Raw genomic sequence first — 26,639 nt, 5'->3', positions numbered from 1 at the left:
CCAGAATCACCGTTGAGATTCAATCTTCCATCTCCGCAACGCCCCAGCGCCTCCTGACTCTCCTCCTCCACGCCTCCTCCAATCATTGGTGTGCCACGGGCCTATTGAAGTTGTCCGACCGCCATTGCAGAGGAGCGTGCGCCTTACCCTACGCCAAAACGCTGGTCTATGCATCTATCCCGGGTTGCCACGCGCCCACATCATTACGCCGGACTGATTCTGTGGCTGCTCTTGTGAATGACCAGAAGTGGCGAAGATGTCAGCAATGCTATGACAAGACCAACAGGGAAGGGCTTGTTTCGAAACGTGTCCACGGGCATGCACAGAGAGAGAGAGAGCGAGGAGATCTGGACTGGGTCGTTTGTTTGATGTCTTGTTCATGTACTTATTCAAAGAGTGTTCAAAGCGCGCTCATGACTGTCTCATACCCGCTCATTGTTTTGCTGCTGAATTCCAATGCCAATCCAATGCGCCAAAGCAGGATCATCTCTCCAGAAAAGTCCCGTCATGGTCTCCTTTGCAGAACTCCATCCAATGCCCAAGCGCCGAAAGCATGCAAATCAAATTCATCACTCCGGAAAAGGCCAGACTTGGGTCTTCTCTGCTGTACTCCGACTCCATCAAAAGCATCCAAAACAATTGAAAACAGTATGACTCTTCATACCACGGTTTCCTGTGCCGAACTCCAATCCCATATGCGCCAGTAGCAATCAGAGCAATTCATCACTTATAAAACGCTTCATTCACGGTTTTCTTGCTTCATTCACGCCTCATGACAAAACTGTACTTCTCCTGATAGACCCGAACTCCTTGCTGTACGACAGTAACTCCAGCTGTCTGCATGCATTGCAAAATCAAAGGTAGAAATCGCCCAAGTTGGCCAATGGGCTTAGTGGTGGACTGGGCCACTGTGAATAGGTCCGAGGGGACCGAGTAATCCGTAAGCTCGCAGCTTTTCACATTTCCATAGACCGGTCGGATGGAATGCTGGCAACGTAGTGAAATTGCCAAGAATCTCGTCTCTTGGTTTCAATTGGTTTTCGGGTGATCACCGACGGTGAATAGATCGGGACCGGTCTGGCGACAGGTTCCGAAAGATGCTTCACCCGGATGGGTAGGGGTGGTTCGGCCGACTCATCGACTTTGGACGAGCTAAAGTTCTCAAAGTCCATATCGCTGTCGTATTGTCCTGAACTGTCGCTGGACTCCAGGTCGCTATGGCGTTCATCGCTGCCTTTGGTGGACGGATTGACCAGTTCCGCCACTTCTGATTTTGGAATAATGTATTGCTTCGAACTTCCGACGACGCACATTGGCAATCGCATCTGGTCCGCGACAGGCCTCTTAGCACCGGCCATCACGGCTGCACTGGGTGGGCCAAGTAGCATCCATGCAACGTCCTCTCTTCTGGCAGGCAATTGAGAAACAATCGGAGGGTGGAGGGAATTGATTGAGGGATTTCTGCCTCTGAAGTAATCATTCACTTCGCTTTCGTCCGAGGTTGAATGTGCTCGTGGGTGTAATGAGCGCGATCCTTCATCATAGTAAATGCTGGAAGTCGCACGATGAAACCTTCCAAACATTCTATCGCCCAAGTTCTTGAGGTTCTCATCCTCTCGGGAATGGAGTCTGTAGTTGTTCCCTTTGGAATCCGTGGAGCGCAGTGAGGCTCTCCTTTTCCCTTTGGCGGTTGTGGATGGTTCCGTAGAAGCTTCGACAGGCGGTGCAGGTGGCTGAGTTGTAGACGCTTCCGGTTGGGCAGACTTCTGTGATCCAAGCTTTTTTGTAGCCGCATCTTGCACTTTTGCTGCCTTTGCTTCCGCTTTGGCAGCTTCTTTCTGCTCCTTCCGCAATCTTTCCAGCAAAGGGTCGGCTTTGTACCCTTTTGGTGGTCCGGGACCAAGCAGTAGTTCTTCCGCCCATGCCTCATTCGTCTGGAATGCCATGGGTTGCCTGACAAAGCCCGGCTGAGTGTTGACGACTTTTTCTTGTCTTGCCTGGGCTGCTTTGACTTCTTGCATTGCCTTGCGTCTCTGCTTGGACTCGCGGCATGGCACGCAAGAGACGTAATAGAATATGGCGGACTGGATACCACGCAACAGCCAATGAGGTGGCTCAGGAGGGAAAGTATCCTTGGCCATTTTTCGGAGCTCTGAAGTATTGAGCTGAAGAGGAGGGAGTTCTGATTGAGAGTAGAGTGGTGGTGTTGAAGGTCAGGGTTCAGTGTCGTCTGATCTTGTTCGTCGTGTTGGTATGGGAGGAAAGGAGGTTCTCTCCTGGTTCTGGTGACTTGGGAAGTTTTGTTCCCCCATTGTATCGGCGGGAGGAGGTGACAACTATATAGCTGCACAAAGATCGCACCGCGGTGCAGCTGCGCCGCAATTGTCGCGAACCAAACTGCTGCAAAGGCTGAAGACGAGTACCAGAGGAAGATAGGGTAGGGAGCGGTGGGAGGTGGGAAGCGGTCTTTACTAGTAGTAGGTTCAGAAGAGCGCGGACGGACCATTCGGTTGCAGCGTGGATCTCACTTCCAGCATCGTCACCTCGCAGTGGGTGGCTGCCAGACACCAGGCGGCCAATCAAATCAGCGTCACGTGATATCAATCGCCGGTCGTGAAACTTCAATCGTCCGTCTATCAACTTAGTTCACTTTAGTCTATATCACCCCTCGCTTGACGGATGTGAACGGTTCTGCAATCGACGAGACCCCTTCTCCCGACACGATACGTCGCTGCAAGCCTTGCCAGAGGTATTGTCTTGCAGGCCGACGACACTACGAGACCTGCCATTACGCTCTCCTCCCATTAAGAACTCCCGGCGCATCAGTCCCCCGATCGGCATTCATCAGGTGGCTCCAACAGTAGAGTTTGAATACCCAGGGCAGCAAAGAGCAAGTGGAACATGGCGCAGCTCGCTCAAGATTGGCTTTTCACCTTGTTTAAGAAAGAATGAGTATGGTTGGGACGTGGTGCCCAAACATGCCGAAATCCAGTTGAATTTGGCGCTTCCATTGGCGAATACCTTGCTATGTGGCTGTTGAGATGAATGATCTACAGCCTCGTCCACATGAGTACCCCTCAGGCTTGTGACCATCGAAGAGGCCGACGCTGATCCAGAATTTCGTCCAATTCCTTATCCGTCAAAAACGCGTGTACTTGTTCCTACGGGTTGTGCGAACGTTCCTTGGCGAAACCCGATGGGATCGTACGTGGAGGGTGTTATTTGTACTTACGCTTGTGTACCTACAGGCAGTGAAGCTTACCCTGTATTGGAAGCGGGAAGACCACTGTGGCATGATGTCTGAAGCATTACAAGTCTTCGGAGATCGACTAATCGACTGGGTAGCAATTGACAGCCTCGGAACCATGGGTACGGCGGACAACAAGGTCTTGAGGAAGGTCGGTAGCAATGCTTTTTCTACATTGCTCTCTAGTACCATCTACAATCACATCACTTTTGAAAACACGTCTTAGCTCTAGAGACTGTATTACTACCGTGTTACTACGATATCGCTAACCCCGGTTCTGCAGCTAAGAAGCCATCTGCTGCACTAGGTCCTTGCTATGGTGCCAGAATGGCCCCACGAACTCGACATACGAAAGTGATCATGCATGATTCGGTCGCTATGCTGATCTCTGGTTTGAATGGAGATGAACTTTCTTTCTTGTGTGTGCATCAAATAGGTAGCCTGGACACTATGTACACGAATAACCAAGTTCATCTTCCATATCCCTCTATGCAGTTCGCTTAGCTTCCCGCTCACCCGTATCATCTCCTTCAGCTGGTCTCTTTTCAGCAGCAGGAGCAGCATCATTCCTCTTCCCCTTCTGATCCTTCCGATCATTGTTCTTCGGAGCCTTTGCCCCTGGCGCTTTGCGAGGGACTCCTGCTGCCTGCCGGTGCTCGGATTCCCTTGCCTGATGACCTGGTGCGATTCGTGAGATCCACCTGTCGTTGCCATTGTACGTTGTCATTTGACTAGCTGTAATCATCACTCTTTCTTGTTCTTCTCGTCGACGAGCTCGCACCTGCTTTACACGCACCAATAGCCAGTAAAGACTTGCTTTTGAATTGTGAGACGATATGCTATCGTGCCACCAGTCGTATACATTTTCTGGAAGCGCTGCCTTTATGCGAGGATTGTGGGCTTTGTGAATGCTTCGTCCCAATGACCCTCGTGCGAGGTGAAAGCCCACGAAGCTCTGCAAGACGATGCCACTGGCGTCGGAGGAAGAGGCAGCTGCCTGACTTGGAACACCGGCCCGAGTCGAATAGCCCCCTTTAGCGAGGCTTCGGGCGCAACCTAGGACGATTGTACCATGGCTTGCTCGGGTTAGAGCCACGTTCAGCCGAGATGGCTGAAGAACGAAAGTGGAAAGATGGAATGAAACATCGTGCTGCAGAACGGAACCTTCGAACATTGAGCAGACTTGCGGAACACAGGTTGCAGTTGTCAAAACGATAACAACCGGTTTTGTCTTGCCTTGGGATTGATCGACGGTGATACACTCGACCTCTGCCATTTCCGGTTTCTGGATGAGAACGTTCTGGACAAGTCTAACCTGTGCTTTGTAGTATCTATCTTATGACACAGATGTCGGTAAGCGGACAGCCTCTGTTCAGCAGGTCGGTTATAGTCTGAGCGGCAGACCAAGCTTCCGCGTAATTGACTTTGGAGTGCCCGTTGGCTTCCCGTTTACCAACCCCGCCTGGGACATCAATCATCAGGAAATTGAAGCCTCCCTTGCCCCTTTCGGGTGAATTGCACCCAAGGTGTTGAGAAAAGGCTCTGACAGCCACACGGGCCGGATGCGCCTCTGCCGCGGCGTTGAACGTGCACTCATGGGCAATAAGACCAGATGGATAGAAGTTCGGCGTGACGAACTTTAGGATCTCCGGAGGAACGCGGTATTGGATCTTGCTGGGAATTTCCAGCACCTTCTTGATGTGGAGATACTCGAGTATCGATACATAGGTGTAACCGTGAGCTGCGTTGGCCTTTTTCCCAGCTCTGCTGGTCCCGAGTTGCATGAGATCGCCGATGACAAACGTGTGCAATGGTTTATGTTGAAAGCCGACACAGGCGGAGGGAACGGTGATCTGGCTTGCCTCATCCATGTAGAGGAAGTCCGGCTTGATGTTTTCCGTAATCAAAGCATCTGCGGAAGAGGATAACGTCAGGAAAATAATATCAACGCCTTGTATCACGCGAGTCATCTGGCTCAGACGAAGACGGTTAAACTTCTTCTGTTCCTCCGACGTCAATGGTTCCAGATTTTGTCGTTTGACTTGAATGTCGTGCCACTCTTGTGACAATTCGGGTCGGCCCTTGGCCATATCATCTTCCCGCTGAAGACGAAGCTGCTCCATCATGGACATTGCACGGGGGAAAGCAAGTCGACGACGAGTGTTGAGCTTCTCGGCAGCTGAGTATGCAAGATGAGCACTTTCTACACTGGTGCGAAGCTTTTCTTTTCGCGCTTCGAGTTCTTCTGTATCCGCAACGACTTCATCGGCAATAGACTGCTCGTATGCGGACAAGAGATCCATATAGCGAGAAACTACCGGATCGGCGAAATTGCTTCCGAACGGGTTGCCTTACTGATGTAGGTTTCGTTTGTATGCTCGAGCAGGACATGAAGAGCGTTACCGGACATGGGCATACCATTTGCCTCGAAACGGAGAGGTCGCTTGTTTCGAAGTTTTTCGGCGATTTCGGGCGCTGTATTTTGGAAGTACTGAATTGCACGTTGCCAGATATCGTAGAAGTTGTTGGCATCGTTGTCGACCGCGTCTTGTTACTCGGCAGTGACCATAATCTTGTAGTCACCTACCAAAGGAAGGACGTGCATGTTCGACATCAGGGTTGTCTTCCCAGTCCCAGCTGGACCAGTGAGTAGGGTCATGGATCCCTGTAGACTGGAGAAACAGTTGAGGATGTCCGCATGGTACTGGTTCGTCGAATACCCCTGATTAGCGGTGATGGCACCCGAGACAGAGTTCCAGTGATCGAACACCTTATTCCGAACAGTAAGTTCTGGAGACTTTCCGTAACGATAGTCGGTGCCCGTCGGCACCCGTAATTCCTGCTGCCAGAAAAGCGGAAACTGTATATGCCTAAAGGATGGGTTGTTGACATTGCAGATAGTCTCTAGAGCGTCGTATTGCCGCTGCTCGGTTGTGAGATTGAACCGTGGATATAGATAGACCGAGGTTCGCCTCTTGGACTGCTGCAATGCCTTGTCGATGTTCTCGTGAAAAACCATGCGACGAGCGTTTCGAGTTGACGGGAACTGCGCAAAAATGTAGAAATCAGCACCCATATTCAGTGTTTTAGGATGCTGTATGACGATTCCCCGGAACTGGTCGTGTTTTGCCGATTCGACGTAAGGGCCATCTCCGGAAATGGGTTCCACGAAGAACAAAGTTCCCTCCTTTGGCAATGTTGGGACATCGATCGCACTCCGTGCCAAGAAAACAAACATGTACACTGATGTATGAACGATAAGCGCATCTTGCGACAGGAAAGTCCCTTGTTGCTCTTGACGTCCTGGTTGACCATGTAGCTCTCGAATGCTTTGACACCCACTGCACTATGGATATACCAGGGGAGATATTTAAGTTCCCTGCTGAGAAACCTATGTTCGAAGTAGATACCCAACTTCATCAGGGCTTCGAAGACCTTCGGGTCTGGGAAAAATGGTGTAAAAGGCACCTTGTAGATGCTGTCCGGGGCCTGTGGGAAAACAACCGGTTTTTGGGCATGGTACTGTTTTGCAAGGTATTGTTCCTCCGCCGACTCGTAACAAGCATACTGATGGTTGAAGATGATGTGGACGTTCTCAGTATCGTACAGAGAAAATGTCACGTTGCCCTCAGCGTCTCGAGCGTTGTGCATAGGGGAATAATGTTTCTCCATGAAGAGGTCCCAGGATTCCGACACTTGCGAAGCCCAGGATCCATCTGCAGAGAGACTGATTCTGCAGATGAAATAGTGGACGACTGGCACTTTGTCGGCTTTGGTCTGTTGAACGGCCTCCCTCGCGTTCTCAGGTAGAGCAGTGTATTCAGGGTTAGACCATATTTGCTCGCATCGACCACCGAACAGTGTAACCTTGAGAAGAAACCCAAGATCTCGCTCGGCTTCAGGTACCAATCTGCCCACGGCGTTGCTGATGAGGATTTCCTCTTCGTCGGTTGTATCCGCAGATGGCAGCGGGGTCATTTCGAACGACTGTACCTCGAAACCATCTGTGTCGGCCATGGCAACATCTGTAGCAGGAGTGTGGGCCTGTGCTTTGATACCAGGCTGATAGTCAAACCGAATGCCAAACTGAGTATTGTATGGACGGGCCGCGCGTGACTTCTGACGGTCTGGTGAGTTTACATTGGCCCAGTCAAGCAGGATATCCAGGCTCGGGATGGCGGTATATTGACCCGAATTGACTTGGAGTTTGACACTGACGACATCGGAATCGGACTTGTTCTTCTCATCGCCGATGGCCGGTTTAGTACCCTCTCCAGGGGCTTGCTTGTCATCGGCAGGCCAGAAACCCACAGGGTCTTCGAATCTTGGTGTCCGAGACCATATACATGGGAGGGCGAATGTTCTAGGAGCGAATTAGTATGCATGCTGATCTCTGTCGATCTCATCTTCAACCGCAAAGGGAACAATGAGACCTGAGTTCTTCCGGACCTGGACATCTTGATCGTCGGTGGCCTGAGCACGATGCCTGATTGCCATGATCGTTTCATATTGCTTCTTTCGTTGCGCTATGATCGTCGATGCATCTATAACAGGAAGGCTCTCCTCCAATGCAGCGACGAAGCTGCTGCGCCGCTCTGGTGGAGCTGGAGGATCCATGGTAGCCAGATTCTGAGTTTATTGCTCAGAGAAAGGGCCCTCCTCATGCGGATCGACTAATCAGTGTGCCGACAAACGAGAAAAGAGGTATGCTATCCCAAGATAGCGATGTTGGCAATGCTCGAATGTCTGGAGAGAAGGAAAAGAGAAGAGAGTGAGAGTGAGAGTGGGGGGTTTGAAGTCAGCGCAGCGCAGACAGTGCTGCCGCCAAGACCCAGACTGCGGTGATAGTAAGGAAGCTGTGTTAGAGCGTGTTTTGGACAGGCAACTGTGTATTATGCAAAGAGTTCAAATGAATCTCAGTTTGGTCTGATCAACTGTAGCTGCATCTCCTCCCGTTGCTCTCTTTTCTAGCTTCCACGACAGCATCAAACGCTCCCTAATACGCCAATACTCTCGTAACATGATCCAATTCCCACGTGAAGACATTGCTGATGATGACCAGGTCGCTTCGCATCAGACCTCACGCTCACCTACCTGCCCACCCACCTTGACATCCTTTACTTCGACGCGCCAGGATGGCGAAAAGACACGATCAACTGCACCATCATGTTCTAGAGCAATTCATTTTATGGGCCATGGGCTTGTTGCCATCTCAAACTTAATCTTCGAAGCTGTGTCGGGGATGAAAAAGAAGGATGAGGTTGAATTACGACTTATCGTGATGGCCCTAGATATTTCAACCCCGGCACGACCGGAGAAAGGCTAACCCCTGCAACTTCAATCTGCCACGACCGCCTTTCTCCGTTCACAGAGACATCCCACAACCCATTTACGATGCTGGTTTTTACGGAAAGAGGAGGAAGCTATTGAAGGACTCAAAAAAGACAATATCTGGTATATTGCTAAGAAACAGATTCAGCGTTCAAGGAGAAGGTTTCAATGACTGCTGCTCGACGAGTTGCTACACCTGGAAATCCGTGATGGAGACACAATTATGTCATCATCCTCCCGGTGCTCTCAGCCTCGCCCGATTTTTCCTCTTATCGCGATCATTTTAGCGCGTCCGCTCGCCGCCTCTTCACGCAGCAATCTTTCATGTGCTCGAAGTGCAACTGTGGACACCAGCGCCAGACCCACAGACATGCTCCAGCTATTGTAGCAGCAGCCAAAGGGATTGTCGCCGATTCTGGTGAAGTGCGACGATGATGCCGAGGTAGATTGTTGGCCTTCATGTTCGTTCCATGCATTTCGTCTTCGCCCCTTTCCATCTTTCCCATCTTTGATCCTGCCAGATTCCTTCTCTGTGTTTGAGCACTCTCATTCCTTCAAACAATATCCCCCTGATCTTTGCTTACCTCAGAGGCGACTGAGAGATTCTGCTTGTGACATTTTCCGCCTATTACAAGTCCGAGCAATCCGCGTGACAGAGAGACGTTACCCACGCATTCCATACGCAACCACTCCGTACGGTTCCCCTTGCAAGACAACACCAAGCGACTTATCTCAATACCTGAGTTGTCACATCCCACACGATGTCCTCGCAATCTCAGCCTCCTACGACCGACGTCCCTCTCACGCCTTCAAGCCCTCAGCTCGCCGAAGTCCGCGCCGCCATTGTCAAGCTACTCAAGCAACCCGACTACGATGATGGCAGCGCTGGTCCAGTCATTGTCCGCCTGGCCTGGCACAGTGCCGGCACCTACGATAAGGCAACAGACACGGGTGGCTCGAACGGGGCTGGTATGCGGTATGAGGTAGAAGGCGGCGACCCGGCCAACGCGGGACTACAACATGCGCGGGCTTTCCTCGAACCCATCAAGCGCCAATTCCCCTGGATCACATATGCCGACTTATGGACGCTGGCGGCGGTAGTTGCAATCAAAGAAATGGGCGGGCCAGAGATCTCCTGGCGTGGCGGCCGGACCGACTTTACAGACGACAGCCGATGTCCTCCACGCGGGCGACTACCCGACGGCTCAAAAGACGCGGACCACCTCCGCTGGATCTTCTACCGCATGGGGTTCAACGACCAAGAGATCGTGGCGTTGTCCGGTGCGCACAACCTAGGCCGATGCCACAGCGACCGATCAGGATTCGAAGGCAAATGGGTCAACAATCCAACACGCTTTAGCAACATGTACTACAAGCTGCTGCGCATGCATGACTGGAAGAAGAAGAAGCTGGCCAACGGATTCGAGCAGTACGTCTATATTGACAAGGACCTTGAAGGTGAAGATGCCGACGGAGAAGAGCCTGAAGAGCTCATGATGCTTCCCACGGACATTGCGTTGTTGCATGACCCGTCCTTCCGCGTCTGGGTTGACAAATACGCCGAAGATAAAGATCTCTTTTTCCGCGACTTTGCCAACGTTTTCGCGAAGCTCCTCGAGCTGGGCATTCGACGTGGCGAGAACGGAAGGGTCATCAACCAAGAAAACCTGGAGAGCGGGTACAAAAGTGCTCCGAAGAAACCGGACCATGCTACGCACCCTACCGACCAGAATGAAGGACAGATCGGCCACGAGGCTGGTCCTCTGCGGGAGAAGAATATCAAGGCCAAGCTATAAACGGCCATCAGACATTCGCATTATCCGCTTCTGGATGCACTGCCGCGCATGAGGATGTCAAAGCACGCAGGCTCAAAGTGGCAGGATGGCAGACTTGTTCTTCTTTACATCCCCATGCTCTTAGGCTATCTCAATCAAGCCGCCCCGTCCCTCGCTGGCCGCCATTGGACTCGCTCGCTATTCAACGCCAATTTCCCTTACATCAGTCATACTAGACGCAGTGCGAGGCTCTCGAGGCGCACAGAGAGCTACAATCCGGTCGGTTTCGAACATGCCATTCTTTGCATGGGTATAATGTGCCAGTTTACATTCTGGACGTCTGATTCACCAACATTTTGCCCCGACGGACGTCCTAGGATACGATTTACCTTTCTGTTGTATTTGTCGGCGGGCGTGTTTCTGGAAAGCAATCTACATTTCTTCAGCTTTCCCGGCGTGGGGTCTGATTGATTTACTGGCAGTGGCCTGGTCTGGTACGGGTGGTGTCGTCACGCTACAACGAAACAAAGAGATCTGCAATACTACCACATCATGGAGCTGGTGGCAGTTCAGCGGTGATGCACCGTGGCGTAGTACCAGGCTGGCAAGAGCAGAGACAAGGGGCGAAGTCCTGCATCCATCGGTGTATGACCTCTATAGAGTGATACCCTGTCTAGATTCTAGAGGGTGGATAGATTTCCTAGACATAGACATGAGACTAGACATAGAAGGGGTGTACTTAGATAAGGTGAATATGAAAGAAATGAACAGGACGTGCTAATCAGAGGTATACATTAAATTCAAAATAACGGAAATTTCCTGATTCTAGCTCCATTGATATCCTACCAATGTCGGAAGGCGACCAAAATACCTTTATTCTCCCCCTTGTCATCCTCGACGCCGCCGTCTAAGTTCAAACCCATCTTGACCAACGTGTCCCAGACGAATTTCCTCTTGAGGCCCTCGCGCACAGCAATCCGCTCCAGTGCTTCCGAGCCCGTAAAGTACTTGACAAACATGGGCCAATACTGTCGCAGCTCGGCGGTCTCGATCTCTGTCGCCCCAACCAGCGTCGATCCGATATAGTCGAGCCAGCGTGACTCTTCGGGAGAGGCACGTTGAGGCGACAAAACCAAACTCGCTGCTTTGGGGTTATGTTTGGGTTGTTGCATCCCATGCGTGCTCGTATGATCGGTTGAGATGGATTGACGGCCATCACTGGACGGTCTGCTGACCAAGCTCGGCCGCTGTTTGAACGACGAAACCAAACTGCTTGCGACCGTGGTGGGTGTGCCGCTGCCAAAGCTTTGAGATACTGGCACATCACGATCCGAACCATTGGGGTCGGCAGGGGGTTTGTTGCGGTTCGTGCGGTTGGAGTTGGCCTCTTCCTTTTCCCTTTCCCTCACAGCCTTCTTCACTTCCGGGCTGACGCGCACATACGCAAAGGTTCGAAGCTGCGTCACCCACCCGTCGCGCATCAACCAGGCCAACACGCGGTAGTATTCTTCCTTGTGGTCACTGCTGGGTATGAGAGTGCCGTAAGGAACAGGAGTGCCACACAGAGAGTTCAACATCTTGGGTAGGGACGGCATCATGGGAAACGTGGCCTCATAGGACTTGCAGGCCGATACCAGCTTGTTTATATTTGCATTCGGAGACACCATGTACGTGTTTCGCTGATGTAAGGGAGGTATCGCTACCGCCCGTCGCCAGTAGACCAGATGCCGAGCGAGGTGTTGAATGTCTCCCAAAGACATCTGCGCAGCGACTGATATCTTATAAAAGGACTTTGTTGGATTCGCTTTGGCAATAAAATTCGCCAATGGCAGGGCGAGTGGTCCTCCGGCGGTTTGAATGTCCTTGAGGATCTTCTGTGGACTCGATTTGAACAAGAGAGTAAAGTTCTTGGACAGTTGAAGTGCTCCACCCATCGAGGTCGCGTCCAAATCGGATGCTGTCGAAACGGCATCTGTGGCAGTGGTGAGCCACAGGCCGGGTTCCAAAGGAGGCTCGTTTAGCGAAGGCAGGTAAGAGGTTGAGGTGATCGGAGGGATCTGAAAAGACACAGATAGTTTGGAGCTAAGTGTGATCGCAGCTATTTTCGAGGCAGAAATGTTGTCAAACACTTTGGCAATGGCTGATGCCAGAGACGACCTTCGAAGCATTTCCGTATACATAGCTTTCGTAGGCGACTGTTGGTGGGAGTGGGTGGTTTTGATGGAGTGAAGTAGTTCCGATTGTTCCCAGACATAATCGTGGTGCGACTGCTCCCATTTGAGAACCTTGGAGAATTTCTTCGCAACATTGTCGTACATATCTTTGACGCGCATGGTCTGCTCTAGGGGTGAAGGATCCATGACGAACACAGCATGAAACATGGTCAACTGGCTTTTCGAAGGTTCGGGTTGACGCTTGGTCTTGGATTTGGTGTTCGGCTCAACCTCTTGGTCTTTCTCGCTGTCACTTGCCAAGGCATCGGAAGACTGTTGTGCCCCTTCTTCGTCGGCAGACCTGGACTTTTTAGATCGTGGCTTGCGCCATAACCCATCTTCACGGGCATAAACCGGCCGCCCCAGAAACGTCAGGTTGTTGATTCCCAGTTCAAACTTGCGTTTGTGCCAGGCACGACCTGGAGCCAGTAAGCTGACCAGCCCGTCTTCCCCCAGACCGAGGAGAGGCTCCCACTGTGGTTTCCAAGATCCATCGTCCTGTGTCTTCTTCACCAGCTGGTCATCATCCTCGTCATCAGAGCGTTGTGAGCGGTTGTCACTGTTGGACTCTACCCCATTCTGGACTCGCCGCGTAAACAGGTTAAATTCCTCCTCCGAAGAAGACTCCTCCGAATCACTGCTGGAACTCTCTTCCTCATCGTCATCAATGGATCTTAACGCCGGAGAATCACGATCTGGTGACAGCGGGTCCGGGGGATAATGGAACACAAGTTGGGCACCTGACCCAGTGCGAGCTTGTGTGACGAGGAGGATGGCGACGAGAGACGGGTTGAGAGATGTTGCAGCGGTAGCCATGGGATCTCCTGTACTTCAACCAATATATGGCATCTTCTGTCACGCTAACTCACATCCGTTTACGATACCACTGATAGCCCTACTATTGAACGAATCTTGATTGAACTAGCCTAGCCTCAGCCTCGGACAGACAGGCGCATCCAGCCATGCTCCGTTCGGGCGAGAGGGCAGCTATCATGTAACGATGGAGGCTCCGGTAGCCATCACTGGATCGGCAGTCTTAGGGTCTTCGGTTGTCGTCGTACTTGGCCAACGGGAGGAAAGACACGGGCCGAATCGTATCGAGACGAGGAGCCAGACAATGCAGCCGGTATTGGTCAGAGTCGTGTGTGAGGAGAGGAGTAGGAGGAGCAGGCAGCACAGAGGTTGCTAGTCAAGGAGGGGTTCTCGATTTGGTCCTTTGGGTGATACTTGTCAACAGGAACGAGAGCAGGTGCAGCGACAGAGGTAGCCACCACGATCAAGTGATAGAATAAAGTGTAGATAGAAAGGAATCTAACGTCTCTCCTTGTTGTGTATACAATATCTGGCTGCGCGGGTGTCGGAAGTGCAACGGTCGTTGGTCCCAGTTTGCCGCGCTAGGAAATCGAAATTCAGTCCATACCTGGAGCTTTGCACGAAAAAGACTTCCGCACTCACACTCACACTCACTTTACCTTAACTCTCTCTACCCACAATCCACACTCCTCCTCTCACCGTCCTCTCTTCTTTATTATCCTCTTTCACGCGCCTCTCTCCCTCGTGCTCGTGCTCACCCTTGTTGAGCGCGACATACCTTCCCTGCGCTACTCGGCGCTGTATGAACAGGGTCCGGCTGCGTTCCTTTGACTCTCCGCTCACAAAAGTTTCGGACGCCTCACCTCACTTCATCCTCATCGCACAATCCAACCGCGGGGCCTTCTACCTATCCCTGCCTCTACCTCAGGACGTTGACCGACCTTTTCGATTGCCTAAATTTTATTCAATTGTTCGCGCAAGGAGTCATTGTCTCGAGATCGTCGCCGATTCTGAGTGAAGTGCATCAATCGGAGAACAAAGTCTACCTTGTCAGTATTCCAGCCGAGGGCCAGGCGTAGACAACTTTCAACTAACAGACAATAAGGAAGCACCTTACTCTTCCCGACTATCCGCACTCTCCGGGATAACTCTCATCAGAGTTATCGTGAAGTCGGTCAAACGAGGGTTGTCGAACCGAACTACGCACGAGTCATTGGCTGTTTGACACCGGTCTCATAGTCACGGCTGTGGCAGCTCGGGCACAAACCACATCTATCAAAAGAGTTGTCGCGTCACAAATTCTACTGTACTACTGGGTTTGAGACAACCTTGTTCACAAAATCCGTTGTTGTCCTTCCGACAAGATACTGGGTCAGGAACAGTTGTAAAGTGATTCCAATCCTATCCAGGTCAGACCACCAGGCTATACTGGTTCTTCAAGCTTGCAACCAGCTTGTTGCTGGTTTGGGGTTTAGTATTGTGGAAGTGGAACAGGAGGTGTAGGAATTCTCGCGCTTACCATCGCCGAGACAATGTCGAACCCTTCAGGCACCGGTGTTGCGGCACCAGTCTTCTCATACGCACAGGCCGCAAAAGGACTCACGCCTTCGACCTCCGCGCAGCAGACTCCCCGCAACGAAAGCCCTGCCGCTTCTGAACAGAGTGCCAAAGAACAGACTTCCATCGAGTCCAGCAACTCTACATCAACCCCGAAACCCGAGTCTGATGACAAAGCCAGTCTGGATACCAGCGATATCAAACCGACCATTCAACAGTCGACAGACAAGGAGAACATTCCACCGCCAGCACAGCAAAAGCAGGCTTCAACTCCAGAGGAAAGATCAGGTCCGCTAGACACTGGTAGCAACGAACCAAACCATGACTCCCAGAAAGACGAGACCAGGCCATCGCAGAATGGACGATCATATTCGGAGCAATCAATCGAGTCTTCTTCTCAAGAGAAGGGATCGGAGAGGAAGTCCAAAGAAGTGGATGATGATTGGGAGAAGGTTTCGGTGCCTTCAATGACTGCAGAAAAGCCTCTCAAGGCGGCGCCGCTCCCCGCAGTTAATATTTGGCAACAACGCAAAGAGGCTCAACAGGCGAAGTTGAAAGACCTGGTTGAGCAGCAGCGTATCACCGTCCCTGCTGCGCCTGGTCCAATTCCCAAGACTACAAATGGCAACGAAGATTCGAAGCGCAAATCAATCAGCAAGGACTCCGTCAGCGGTGAACAGGAATCAAAGAATGCCGATAGCACTCGGGGCAACAGTCGAAAGGACACTCCATCAGGCCGATTTTCCCGATCCGAGAGAGCAGAGGCAGGGATTCCACCTGCAGGAGATGCTCAGTTATGGCCAACCCCTGAAATCTCGAATGTGGAAGAACGACGCAAGTCATCTGCTCACGAGAAAGTGGAGAAGCCGGATGCCAAAGAGCAGGGTCAGAAATCCCACGGCAAACAGTGGGTTCCCATGCGTTTCGTTCCGACGGCCAAATTTGAGACGCAACTCCCACCGTCTGCCGCTCGTCGAGGTGGTAGAGGTGGCGCCCGAGGTGGTCGAGACTCGAATGGTCGTGGTGGACACGCTGGCAGTGGCCATCCTGCCGAGAAACAAGAATCGACAGGGTCTATGGGGCCGCCTCCTCTCCCAAGAAGTTTGGGTGATCAAGACAGAGGCCGTCGAGCTGAAGGTCATCATGGTACTCGTGGTGCATCTGTTCCTACCACCAGTGGTACGCGACAACCGAGCCGAGATGAGTCGACACCCAGTTTTCGCAAACCTTCCGTGCCTTCTGCCAAAGAACACGCCGGTGCTGATGTCGCCGGAAATGTTGCGGTTACAAACCAACCGAATGGAGAAGATCAGATTCCAAAAACTGATCAAAGCTCCCGCTCCTCCTCGAGACACACTGGACGTGCTGGAGGTCGTATGGTGAATGGGGACGGCAATCCTGCATCCGAACAAGCTTCCGGCGGCTGGGGTCATTCAAGTGAGCCCTCCATCCGCTATTCGTTGCCCGCCGATCGGACCAAAGGCGGCGCACACAATGCACGAGGAAATGGCGACTTCCCCCGTGAGCGCGGATCTGGCAGAAATCGTGACTGGTCAAGAGACAAACCTGATTCAGCGCGTGAGAAAGTCGAGTCCTGGCGAGACCGAGAGCCTTCTGGAGAACACAATCATCGCCGTGATGCTCGCCCTGAGCGCGGCCGTGGAGGTTATCGTGGTAGAGGCAACCACAACTACAATCCTGCATTTGGCTCGTCGCACGCCTACACATCTCCTCTGCCCCAGAACGGATTTGAGCCATCCAGGTCGAATTCTCACCCCGAGGGTCGCTCAAGACAGACATCTCAAACATATCAACCTGGCCAGCAAGCCAGCGCTAACAACACCTCCCGGTCGCAATCCATTCCCGTTGGTATGATGTTCCCAGGTTACTACAACGCTCAATCAGGCACGGCTCAAGGTATGCCGGTGTTGCAGACTGACGTGGCAATGTATGGCTACCCATCTGGAGTGCAGATGCAGCCGGGTATCATGACTGCTATGCCATATAACGATCCTTTGAACTCGTATGCCTTGCTCTCCATGGTCATGACTCAAGTGTATGTTTTTCCCTCGACGACTTCAATTCCCCAATACTGACATGTGTTTAGTGAGTACTATTTTTCGATTGATAACCTGTGCAAAGACCTGTTTCTGAGAAAGCACATGGATGGTCAAGGCTACGTGCCACTTAGTGTTATTGCAAACTTCCAGCGGATCAAGACTCTGACTGAAGACACCATGACCATGGACACTCTTCGATACGTGTGCCAGCAGGTCAAGAGTGTGGAGTTTCTTCCTGGACCCGACGGCACTGATCGCCTGCGACGACGAGACAATTGGCGAGACTTTGTTCTTCCAGTCGAGGAGAGATTCGAATCGGCTCGCAATGATGGGCCTTTGACGAGTCCCCTGCCATATGCCCAATCATCACACGAGCAAGCTGCGTCTTTCGAAACAGCCTTTGGTTTCGGGCAGATCCGCAGTCCTCAATTGAACGTCGCTCCCGTCAACGGTACTTTCCCTACCGGCTCTCCACTGTCCTTTGTCCCAGGGGCCTCGGTGGATGGACACGTTCCCGGTGCACCATTTGTTCCCGCGTTTGAGACGGTGAACGGTGATGAGACTCGTGTTTCATCTATGCCATCGTTTCCTCCCGCTGCGCCTGATGCAGTGCAGAATTTGAGATCACCCTCAAACCCCGCTTCAGCTTCGCCCAACCACATGGTCAACGGTCATCATCGTCAGGCTTCTCGTGGCGACATCGAAGAAGATATGTTTCCTGACGAGCAAATTGCACACATCAACATCCGCATGCAGCCACGCTTTTTTGCCGGTCAGGAGATGACTGCATCTTTCTCCAACCTTACTGAAGCGTCGTCTCAAGAAGCTTCTACTGGGGCTAACGAAGCTACCAATGGCGTCGCCGAGTCGGATCACTCTCGTATTCCAGGGCTACGTGGGGGAGCAGGGAGTCCACAACAGTGAGTTCTTCAACATTTGTCTCTATCAAACCATTAATCATTCAAGCAGACTTGGGCAATCCGAAACCATCTCGTTTGGATTCCCAAATGCGACTCCGACTGGTGATGGCAACAGTATCATCTACTTTGCAAAAGACGGTCGGGAAACTCATCTGCCACCACCAATGCTCGGACAATACGACCAGACCTATCTGTCACTGCACGATGTGGCATTTCAACAACGCCAGCTGGGCGTCGAGGGAGCCTTGGAGCCACTGTATTCTTTCTGGGGCGATTTCCTGATGCATAAGTTCAATGTCGCCATGTATGAAGAATTCAAGACCACTGCTGTCGATGAATTCAAACAAGGCCATGGCAGTGGTATGGCGCATCTTGTCCGTTATTACGGCAAGCTCTTAGGTGGACCCATCCCGGTCAGTGAACGCCTCGCCTCTGACATGGCCACACTTATGCGTGACGAAAAGAGCGAGGATCGTGCGATTTTCCATACCTTGCGGACGGCCTGGCGCAATGGAGCCACCAACATGAAGACCATCAAGAGATTGCGTGATGTCCTCACTGCTGAGGAGAAAGCCGAGCTCGACAGAAGTGGTTGAGAGGGAGATCCAAAACCTCGTCAACACGTCACCACGTCAACACCTCGTCACATCAGCCACAGATTATTCCAAGCTGTCTTTGAATCAGCTAAATGTCCTTGTTCATCTTCACCAAACTGGAAGATGTGCCTTTTCCCCACTAGCTATGTCACACGTCGATGTTCCAAGCATCTCTCAACGGGCGTTCGAGCAGATTTGACTGGGCGGTGAGATCGAGAATGATGTCAATCTCCTTCTTCCATCCAGGCACGAACAAATGAGCTTCATCATTCAGCATATAGCCCATCAGACCAACCACTCCGATCGACTTCATACTTTACTTGAAGTTCATTCGTCATTTGCTCATTCCGGCAGGAGTTGGTGGCTTTGCTGGAGGGGAGTGCTCTTGTCAGAATCTTTCTTTTCTCTTTTTTCCCATTGTCCGGACAGCATAAGGAGGCGCAACGGCACAAGACGTCAATGCCGACAATAACAAAAGTCACGGCCTTGCATACCACAGGCTGGAGACCATATCCCTGACGGCTGGGCCAGAACACGCACGACGACCGATCATGATTCCGATACCATCATACCCCCATTGCTTTGTTTTGTTTCGAGTCACCACTAGCTCGTCAGTCGTCAATTCCTCGCTCATTTCTTCCGTTTCTCCTTGGGTTCTTGCATAGACCCTTCTTCACACTGTGTCATGACAATGGTTGCGGCGCGTTGGGGAGAAGGCATGGTCTTGTTGCGGTCTAACCAAGGGAAATTGAGATCACCACGGGCTGGAGGATTCACAGAAAGGATAGTTTGCAGAGTGGGAGTTGTGCTTGTTCAGAGTTGATGGGCTTCACTCCATGGCTGCGACCGGATCCCGCCTTGATCATTTGCAGCGACACTAATTCCACGCAACGCCACCTGCGGAGGACGGCTATGTGCCAGTTGTTACGCAAGACCAGGTCTACCAGCAGAACGCGGTGTGGCCTTGACATGCGCCATGAAATCACCAATGATTGTCACTGTCACTGTCACCGTCACCGTAACCACCACTATCCTGGTCTCCATGTGTCTACGACTGCTGCTGGTTTTCCTCTTGCTTTTCCTCAGGCGCGGACACAGTAGCACAGTGCTCAATGGATCAATGCATGGCGAGCAGAGCAAGACAAAAAGTTTGTACACAAGAGTATTATGAGAACAGAGCTTCTTCAAGCCCCATCTTCATTGCCATGTGTTCTGTATCTTGTATCCAGCACGTGGGTGTCGTAGTTTCTCGAGCTATCCTGTCCATGGCGAATACTGCTTTCGCCCCCGTAGACTCATAAGGCTGCTGGTAGTTTCTGTGCCAGATCGCAGACTCGGGCGCACCAAGGTGTTTCCATCACGACCTGACACATGGCTCTTCGACGTTGCCAGATCCCACCCTCGACTGAGCTGTCGTGATATGCCAATATCTGTATTTCCCATCATACCCCTTCATGCCTCGTCTGATACTACCCTCTGTATGGGGTACTACCGGACTTCGACGCTTGATTCATCGTCTCCCGTCACATTCTCGGCCCGCCATTGGTTTCTGGGGGAACTGCACCGATTAGGGCATCCCAAACGGTCGGGAGCGGTCGGCTTTGTTCTCTTTTTCTTTCGTTCCAAGTCTTCCTGGGCCGCTTTTCGATTCAGGATTGATGATCTTCAACGGTATAATGGCTCTGCTTTCCTCCTGCAATCGGCCTGTCCTATCAATTCAACTCCAACTTCCAAAGTCCATCGCCGAGGTAATGCCCAGCGCTGATGGCGACGCCCTTTTTCTTCTCCTTCATCTCCTCCGTGCCCATTTCCAGGGGCCCGATCATGCAGACCTCCTCTTTCCCCTCGGCTGCTATGGCCACAATGTCGCCGGGTTTGGCCTCTTCGTCTTTATCCGGCAGCCGCCCGCCGGCGGAGGTGAGGCCGGGAGCCATGAGTGCAGCGCCGGACAGGACGAAGCGGATGGCGCCGCGGTCGATGCGCAACGTCTTGAATGCATGAGGGTATTGGTGGACGATTTTGAGGTGGGGAACGATCGGGTCATCCATGTGTTGGTAGAATAAGGGTTGGTCGTCGAGTACGTAGAGAGAGACTCGGTCGGGTCTAAAAGCCATGTATGTTAACGTCACTGTCCCGGTCTCCGACTATTCACAAGTATGAAAGATAGAGGAGAGTCACAAAGAGATAGATAGACAGAGAATGCGGGTGTTGTGTCTGTCCAGTCAAACTTCAGCTTACAATTTCACCAGGTCCAATTGACTCTTTTTGGGTAGGATCTCTTCAATATGTGGTTCCAGGTCTGGGTATGTTTCGAGGACTTTGGCCCTGATGCCCCGCTGTACGGAAGACTTGACCTTGGACTTTGCGCCCGCGGTGAAGCTGCAACGGACAAGTGTGAGTAGGAAAGCCTCTGATGCAAAGGGAAAGGGTGGAGGTCAGACACTTACTCCTTCTTGAACATGTCGAAGGCCGTGGGTTGGAGTGAACGAACGGCTTCAGTCACTGGCGTAGGTATGTCGCCGTTGGACTTTGACAGTCGAGGCCGCAGTTTGGAAACAGAAGTTCGGCACACTGCATACGAAGACGTCTGCCAAGTTCAAGTTCGGGGGGAAGCTGCAAGTGCTCGCGGCTCACTCTGCTCTGTTTGGGGAATAGGGTGATGCCGCCCTACGCTCACCTGGCCCTGCGGCCCCCGACGTCCATGTTGAGGCTGAGGATGGCATTGACAAACGCAGACTATCACTTTATGGCAAGGAAATTGTCCTAGATATCGGGTTTACGGAAGGGTACCTCACCTCTCTGGATGATGATTTCACGCCTCGTTGTACGGCACCGAGTTGATTGCGTTCGCCTTCTGTTGTCCAGCAATGCCAGACTTGACCCTCACCCTCAATCCGATGCAGATCTCAATCGCCGGACAAGCTGTATTTATGGACCTCTCTTTTACATGCAGCAAACGGAGGCCGCGTCGACTGTCTCCGTGCCCTTCTGGGGTAGGGAGCCGATTCGGACGCCTTGGATGAAAGGCGCCTTACTGCCATCTACTGCGCATCCTTTGGACACCCTCTTGCCTCTGTGGCGCCCTCCGTTCAAACCTCATCCAGGTGCTACGTATGTAAAAGACCTCTGCGAAGGGCGAACAACGCCGAGCGACGCTTCCATGCCTGCGGCGCTATGTGGCTGAGTTGTGGTGCTTCCCTCCAGCGGACATCCCACGCGCAGGGTTTAGACGACGTGCGAGGAGGCTCAAGCCATCCCTCTTCAATACCGCATCAAACACCTATATGCGCTATGCGTAGGTGGGGTGGGACAAGGCTCCAACCAGGAACACTGATGCACATGAAACCACACTTCGGCCTTGAGGATCCTGACATCGAAATCAGGCAAGCTGTCTCCTGTAAGTCTAGCAGTCCCAGTACACGGCTTCAAGGCTCAGATCATCCCAGCCATCCGAAGGTAAGAATGCTCCTGCGCGAAAGAGATCCTCCAGTGGCAGCACCTCCATCCGGATGGGTGGTTGCTGCTCGGTCTCGGACGTCGAGACCATGACCGAAGTTGAGTCGGGCGCGGCGAGGGTTGTAGGAGGAGGTATGTCGTTCGGGGCACTGTGAGTGGCGGTCGTATCATCACCGCTACGTCGCCCCGGATGTTCGAATTCGGAGGTCATATTGACGTCCTCGTGCGGATGCGAATCGCGCCTGGTGGATTGGGATTCGATAGCTAGCAGCCATCCTTCGAAGTCGAATGTGGGTTTCAAATTCATCAATCGTGAAGATCGGTCCTTGGGACTGATCTGACGCAGGTAGTTCATGACGCCGTCCTTGACCTCTTGGATGTTCATCCTCAAGGCGCTCAGAGTCTCGGCGCCACCGACGAAGGACAGACGAGTGAGGTAGTTCAGTTTGTAATAGAGCGAGATCTGACGAATCTGCGGGCGTATAACCTTGGGTCAGCTACACGCTTCATTGAAAACAGATACCGCGGTATGGGGCAAAGAACCAAGAATCACCAACATACCCAGTAGATTGGCAAGTCCCAATATTGGCCCAAGGAATTGAACGCCCGCATGCTCACGGACAAATATTTTCTGGCGCTCATCCTTGATACGAAGGGGCTCAGGCTTTCCCACTCGAAACTCGTGAATATGGCGTGAATGCTCGCAGCCGTGAACAAGCTGAGACCAGTAAAAGGATATGCCGAGGGCGCGAGATCGAGATCATGCATCCGTGTGTACAGGTCGGCGGCCGAGTTTGCACTTTCCACCATCGTGATGGCATAGTCTCTCCACCAAGACGGAGGAGGTACGCTATCAGGAGGAAGCAAAGGCGTGCCGTCGGAAGGGCCTGTTGAGCGTCAGCGATCGCTAATATGCAATATACATCGAGGATTCTCACCGGCGGCAGGGTCGTAGTTTCTAGACGGGGTGAAGGGAAGATACTCTCGGTAAAGATACGTTTTGGCTTGAAAATAGAACATGAACATGAGCGCCCATAGCTTCCCTTGGCCGGCGGCAGCGACAAGGGGAACATTCCGAGGCTGGTAGTCCCAGTAGATGGGAAGACGTTCTTTCCACGCAGCAAGGGCATTTGCATAGAGGTTGAAAGGCGTGTCCACCAGCCATGGGCTGCGGGTGTCACGACGGCGCCCGCCCCGACCATGCCACAGAACTATGTTGCCCAGGATGTCGATAATGCGGATCGTGTAAGCGAGTAAGCTCTCAGGCCCATCGGTCATGCCTTGTGCACGTCCGACCGGATCCGTCAGACGGCCAGCCTTGCATTCGCGACCGAAGATAAAGTCCTCATCCGGCTGAGGGAGACGGGTGGTGATATCTTCAACGGAAAAGCTGGCAATGCGGTCACGGCCATTAGCCAACAGCCTGTCCAAGCAATAGATGCACCAGAAGGTTCGACGGCGGGCCTCGAGATCTGTCGCGACGAAGACAGGCCGGGGACTGCCCCAATTAAAGGATGTTTGGTCGAGATCCTCTTTGTGTAGCCTGGCCAGCTGAGCGAGCCGGACAGCATGGCCGACGCGCAACCATGCTGGGTGCTCAAGGCCATCACCTACCTCGACGACACACAAGATCAGATGGCATTGGATGGTTGTGATCGAAGGTTGACTGGACAGGCTCAGACGATCAACTTCCCGCCTGGCCCATTCAGTGTAGTCGTAGTGAGAGATTACCCCCGCTCCATCAGTAGACGAAGATGTATGACCGGGTAGGAACCTGGTGATTGATTAGCATGCCGTCCTTCGTCGGGTGCCAAGGACCTCACCTTGATGTCAATGCCAGGATGCATAGCAACAAAGGCAACGGCAGTTGTTCTCCCGCCGGGTCATCGACCAATTGCTGCGGTGGTAGGAAACATAGGAGGCTATTGGCATAGTTGTCCCGAAAGAAGACGATGGCGGATCGGCGTAATTGCGGCGAGGGCAATCTGTGTAGAGGCAATGGTCAACACCACTCGGGCCATTCATCGTCTTTTGCTCGTCAAGGACAATCATCTCTCACTGTAAATCTAGATCTTCACTTGACCCTTTCGCTCCGCTTGCAGTGGCGGATGCGTGAGAGACGGGAGGGGTTGCCAGTTTGGCTCTCTGCCCCGGATAGATACAATCTCGCTGACGGGCCCTGCAGTTCCGACATTGTGGCCATTCGCCCGTACAGCGGATTTTCCGTTGCCTGTCATCTACTGATCAGATCACTGCTGGTGCTCACCAAAGGACCCATTCTCACCTGCAAAACGTGCATGCAAGCGCCGTGCGTTGTTCTGGCCTTTTCCGGCCGGTCCAGGGTCGAGAATCGTGCGGACTAGAGCCTAATGGGGTGCTGATGCTGATATCGGGCATGGCATAAGGATAAGGTGGGAGGCGGGTGAAATGAGAGACGGATGTGGAGGCGGGCGGCTGATGGAGAAATGCACGACGCAGCCTGATCCAAGCCGAGTTTTTGACGGCATCTCCGCCACGGAACAACGGATCAAAGATAATCCTGGACTTCCATCCGCGCTGCGCATCCGCCATCGCCGCTTTGAGGTCCGCAACGACCCGCAAACTGCAATCACACTCCGTGTCTCGATCGAGTAAATCCACAAACACCGTCCATCCTTATCGGCTCGACTCGAAATCATGAGACCCTGCAGGAGAGTCCACTGCCAGGGCGACCTAGCCAGAGGACGTCTGGCCCCGTCGCGGCTTTCCCGTATTTGTTCACGAGAGGGCTGATTGGATTGGACCTGTGCTGATGGCCGGTTTAAATCCAGCGCTGGGTTCAACCTCAATCGTAACGACAACTCCTGGCGGTGGTTTCTTGATACCTCGGAAGCTCGTGTTCATGTTTAGCTAGGCCATCTATCCGACCACGTCCAAAAGACTTTTCATCATGACAGACATCATCACCGTCACGAAAACCGGCCGAACAACTGCTAGGATCTCTCTCGACGGAGTGAATGGGACATGCTCACAGCAGGCACTGAAGACGAAGTTACAGACGGCCGAATCGTTATATGCTTCGAAGAACCCAGGCTCCAAAGCCGCGCACAATGTTGCCTTGGAGTCGATGCCGGGAGGTAATACTCGATCAGTCCTCTACAACCAGCCATTTCCCATCTGCATCAAAAGGGGCCAAGGCAACCGGTTATGGGATGTCGATGGCCATGAGTATGCGGATACGCCTTTTTGACACATACATTGACTAACAAGCTCGACCCAGATACTTGGATTTCATGGGCGAGATGACCGCTGGGCTCTATGGACACTCCAACGGTACCATTCGCGAAGCGCTTATCTCTGCCTTTGATCAGCTCGGCGTCAATCTGGGTGCTCACAACCTCGAAGAAGCGAAGCTCGCATCGCTGTTGTGCTCGAGATTCCAATCTATCGAGCATATCCGCTTCTGCAACTCTGGCACGGAGGCCAATCTGTACGCCCTGAGCGTTGCTCGAAAGGTCACGGGCAAGCGGAAAGTGATCGCGTTCACTGGTGGCTATCACGGCGGCGTGTTGGGCTTTGCTCATGGCGTCAGTGAAAACACCGTCGACCCGGGCGATTGGGTTCTCGGGTCGTACAATGACCAAGCGAATCTTTCATCTCTGTTCGAGTCGCATGATGATATCGCTGCTGTCATCGTCGAAGCCATGCAAGGCGCCGGAGGCTCCATACCAGGCGACCTCGGCTTCCTGCAGTCGATTCAGTCACTGTCAGCAAAAGTAAGTCATCCGACCCACATCTTTCGTCCAGTCCTTTCAACAATTCGTGGATCGCGTCACTCACCCATCTACAGCACCGGGTGATCTTCATCCTCGACGAGGTCATGACCTCACGGCTTTATCCCTCGGGTCTCCAGGGCAAGTTTGGTCTCCACCCCGACCTGACCACGCTGGGGAAATACATGGGCGGTGGATTGGCATTCGGGGCCTTTGGGGGCCGAAAGGAGCTTCTCCAGACGTACGACCCGCGTCAATCTTCTGCTCTGCCCCATTCCGGCACCTTCAACAACAGCACCTTGACCATGGCAGCGGGTTACGCTGGTCTTTCCAAGGTCTACACTATTCAGGCCAACCTCGAGCTCAATGCCCTGGGCGAGTCTCTTCGCACCAAGCTCCAGACCATCGCCAAGGGCACCAAGATGGTCATCACTGGTGTCGGCGCCGTGATGACAGTGCATTTCCTGGAACATGGCAGGACGCCCTTGCGTGTAGAGGATCTTGACCATCATTCGATCCCCGAGCTCAAGAAACTCTTCTGGTTTTGGTGCATTGAAATGAGCTATTGGATCGCCGAAAGAGGCATGATCAGTCTTTCGTTGGGGACCACAATGAAGGATGTTGACGTGTTTGTAAAACTTGTGGACGACTTCATCGCTGAGCATCGAGCTGATCTGAAGTTGGAAAACTCTGCATAGGTGAAGGATGTTCAAAATCATGGTCACATGGGGTTCGGACTACTCCATCATTCAATGGCTCAGGAGGGGAAAGATCAAAATGAAGAATAAAATGTGATGTCCAAACGTGTCTATATTGTCTCTACCACTTTATCCAGTAGTTAGGAGTTGGTATTTCCCAGACTCCATGGATGATGGGACCGTCTCCGATTTCCATGCGCCAGACGACAACTAATTGTATA

At 52.5% G+C, this 26,639-nt stretch overlaps 8 protein-coding genes across 8 annotated transcripts; 3 read left to right on the top strand and 5 right to left on the bottom strand.

Moving 5' to 3' along the window:
* Window positions 1-956: 956 nt before the first annotated feature.
* A1O1_06363 (uncharacterized protein) lies at window positions 957-2,141 on the bottom strand (the record flags this gene model as incomplete). The annotated part of the gene is made up of 1 exon (XM_007727242.1): window positions 957-2,141. The coding sequence occupies one exon, from the start codon at window positions 2,139-2,141 to the stop codon at window positions 957-959; it is 1,185 nt and encodes a 394-aa protein (XP_007725432.1).
* Window positions 2,142-4,578: 2,437 nt separating this feature from the next.
* A1O1_06362 (uncharacterized protein) lies at window positions 4,579-5,550 on the bottom strand (the record flags this gene model as incomplete). The annotated part of the gene is made up of 1 exon (XM_007727241.1): window positions 4,579-5,550. The coding sequence occupies one exon, from the start codon at window positions 5,548-5,550 to the stop codon at window positions 4,579-4,581; it is 972 nt and encodes a 323-aa protein (XP_007725431.1).
* A 3,789-nt stretch (window positions 5,551-9,339) lies between these two features.
* A1O1_06361 (peroxiredoxin) lies at window positions 9,340-10,374 on the top strand (the record flags this gene model as incomplete). The annotated part of the gene is made up of 1 exon (XM_007727240.1): window positions 9,340-10,374. One exon carries the CDS (start codon window positions 9,340-9,342, stop codon window positions 10,372-10,374), a length of 1,035 nt encoding a protein of 344 aa, XP_007725430.1.
* An 821-nt stretch (window positions 10,375-11,195) lies between these two features.
* A1O1_06360 (uncharacterized protein) lies at window positions 11,196-13,382 on the bottom strand (the record flags this gene model as incomplete). Its single annotated transcript, XM_007727239.1, has 1 exon — window positions 11,196-13,382. One exon carries the CDS (start codon window positions 13,380-13,382, stop codon window positions 11,196-11,198), a length of 2,187 nt encoding a protein of 728 aa, XP_007725429.1.
* A 1,529-nt stretch (window positions 13,383-14,911) lies between these two features.
* On the top strand, window positions 14,912-18,512 carry A1O1_06359 (uncharacterized protein; the record flags this gene model as incomplete). The annotated part of the gene is made up of 3 exons (XM_007727238.1): window positions 14,912-16,992; window positions 17,044-17,916; window positions 17,966-18,512. The coding sequence occupies 3 exons, from the start codon at window positions 14,912-14,914 to the stop codon at window positions 18,510-18,512; spliced, it is 3,501 nt and encodes a 1,166-aa protein (XP_007725428.1).
* A 1,712-nt stretch (window positions 18,513-20,224) lies between these two features.
* On the bottom strand, window positions 20,225-20,973 carry A1O1_06358 (PUA domain-containing protein; the record flags this gene model as incomplete). Its single annotated transcript, XM_007727237.1, has 3 exons — window positions 20,225-20,615; window positions 20,751-20,891; window positions 20,960-20,973. The coding sequence occupies 3 exons, from the start codon at window positions 20,971-20,973 to the stop codon at window positions 20,225-20,227; spliced, it is 546 nt and encodes a 181-aa protein (XP_007725427.1).
* A 942-nt stretch (window positions 20,974-21,915) lies between these two features.
* On the bottom strand, window positions 21,916-24,539 carry A1O1_06357 (uncharacterized protein; the record flags this gene model as incomplete). Its single annotated transcript, XM_007727236.1, has 5 exons — window positions 21,916-22,440; window positions 22,530-22,855; window positions 22,907-23,742; window positions 23,792-23,953; window positions 24,253-24,539. The coding sequence occupies 5 exons, from the start codon at window positions 24,537-24,539 to the stop codon at window positions 21,916-21,918; spliced, it is 2,136 nt and encodes a 711-aa protein (XP_007725426.1).
* A 358-nt stretch (window positions 24,540-24,897) lies between these two features.
* Window positions 24,898-26,418, top strand: A1O1_06356 (glutamate-1-semialdehyde 2,1-aminomutase; the record flags this gene model as incomplete). Its single annotated transcript, XM_007727235.1, has 3 exons — window positions 24,898-25,175; window positions 25,228-25,723; window positions 25,798-26,418. The coding sequence occupies 3 exons, from the start codon at window positions 24,898-24,900 to the stop codon at window positions 26,416-26,418; spliced, it is 1,395 nt and encodes a 464-aa protein (XP_007725425.1).
* Between the last annotated feature and the right edge of the window lie 221 nt (window positions 26,419-26,639).

Source organism: Capronia coronata (assembly GCF_000585585.1).
Source record: "Capronia coronata CBS 617.96 chromosome Unknown acBCG-supercont1.5, whole genome shotgun sequence".
NCBI classification, from domain to species: Eukaryota; Fungi; Ascomycota; class Eurotiomycetes; order Chaetothyriales; family Herpotrichiellaceae; genus Capronia; species Capronia coronata.
Note: the sequence above shows the minus strand (reverse complement) of the source record. Positions and strands in the feature narration are given on the sequence as shown.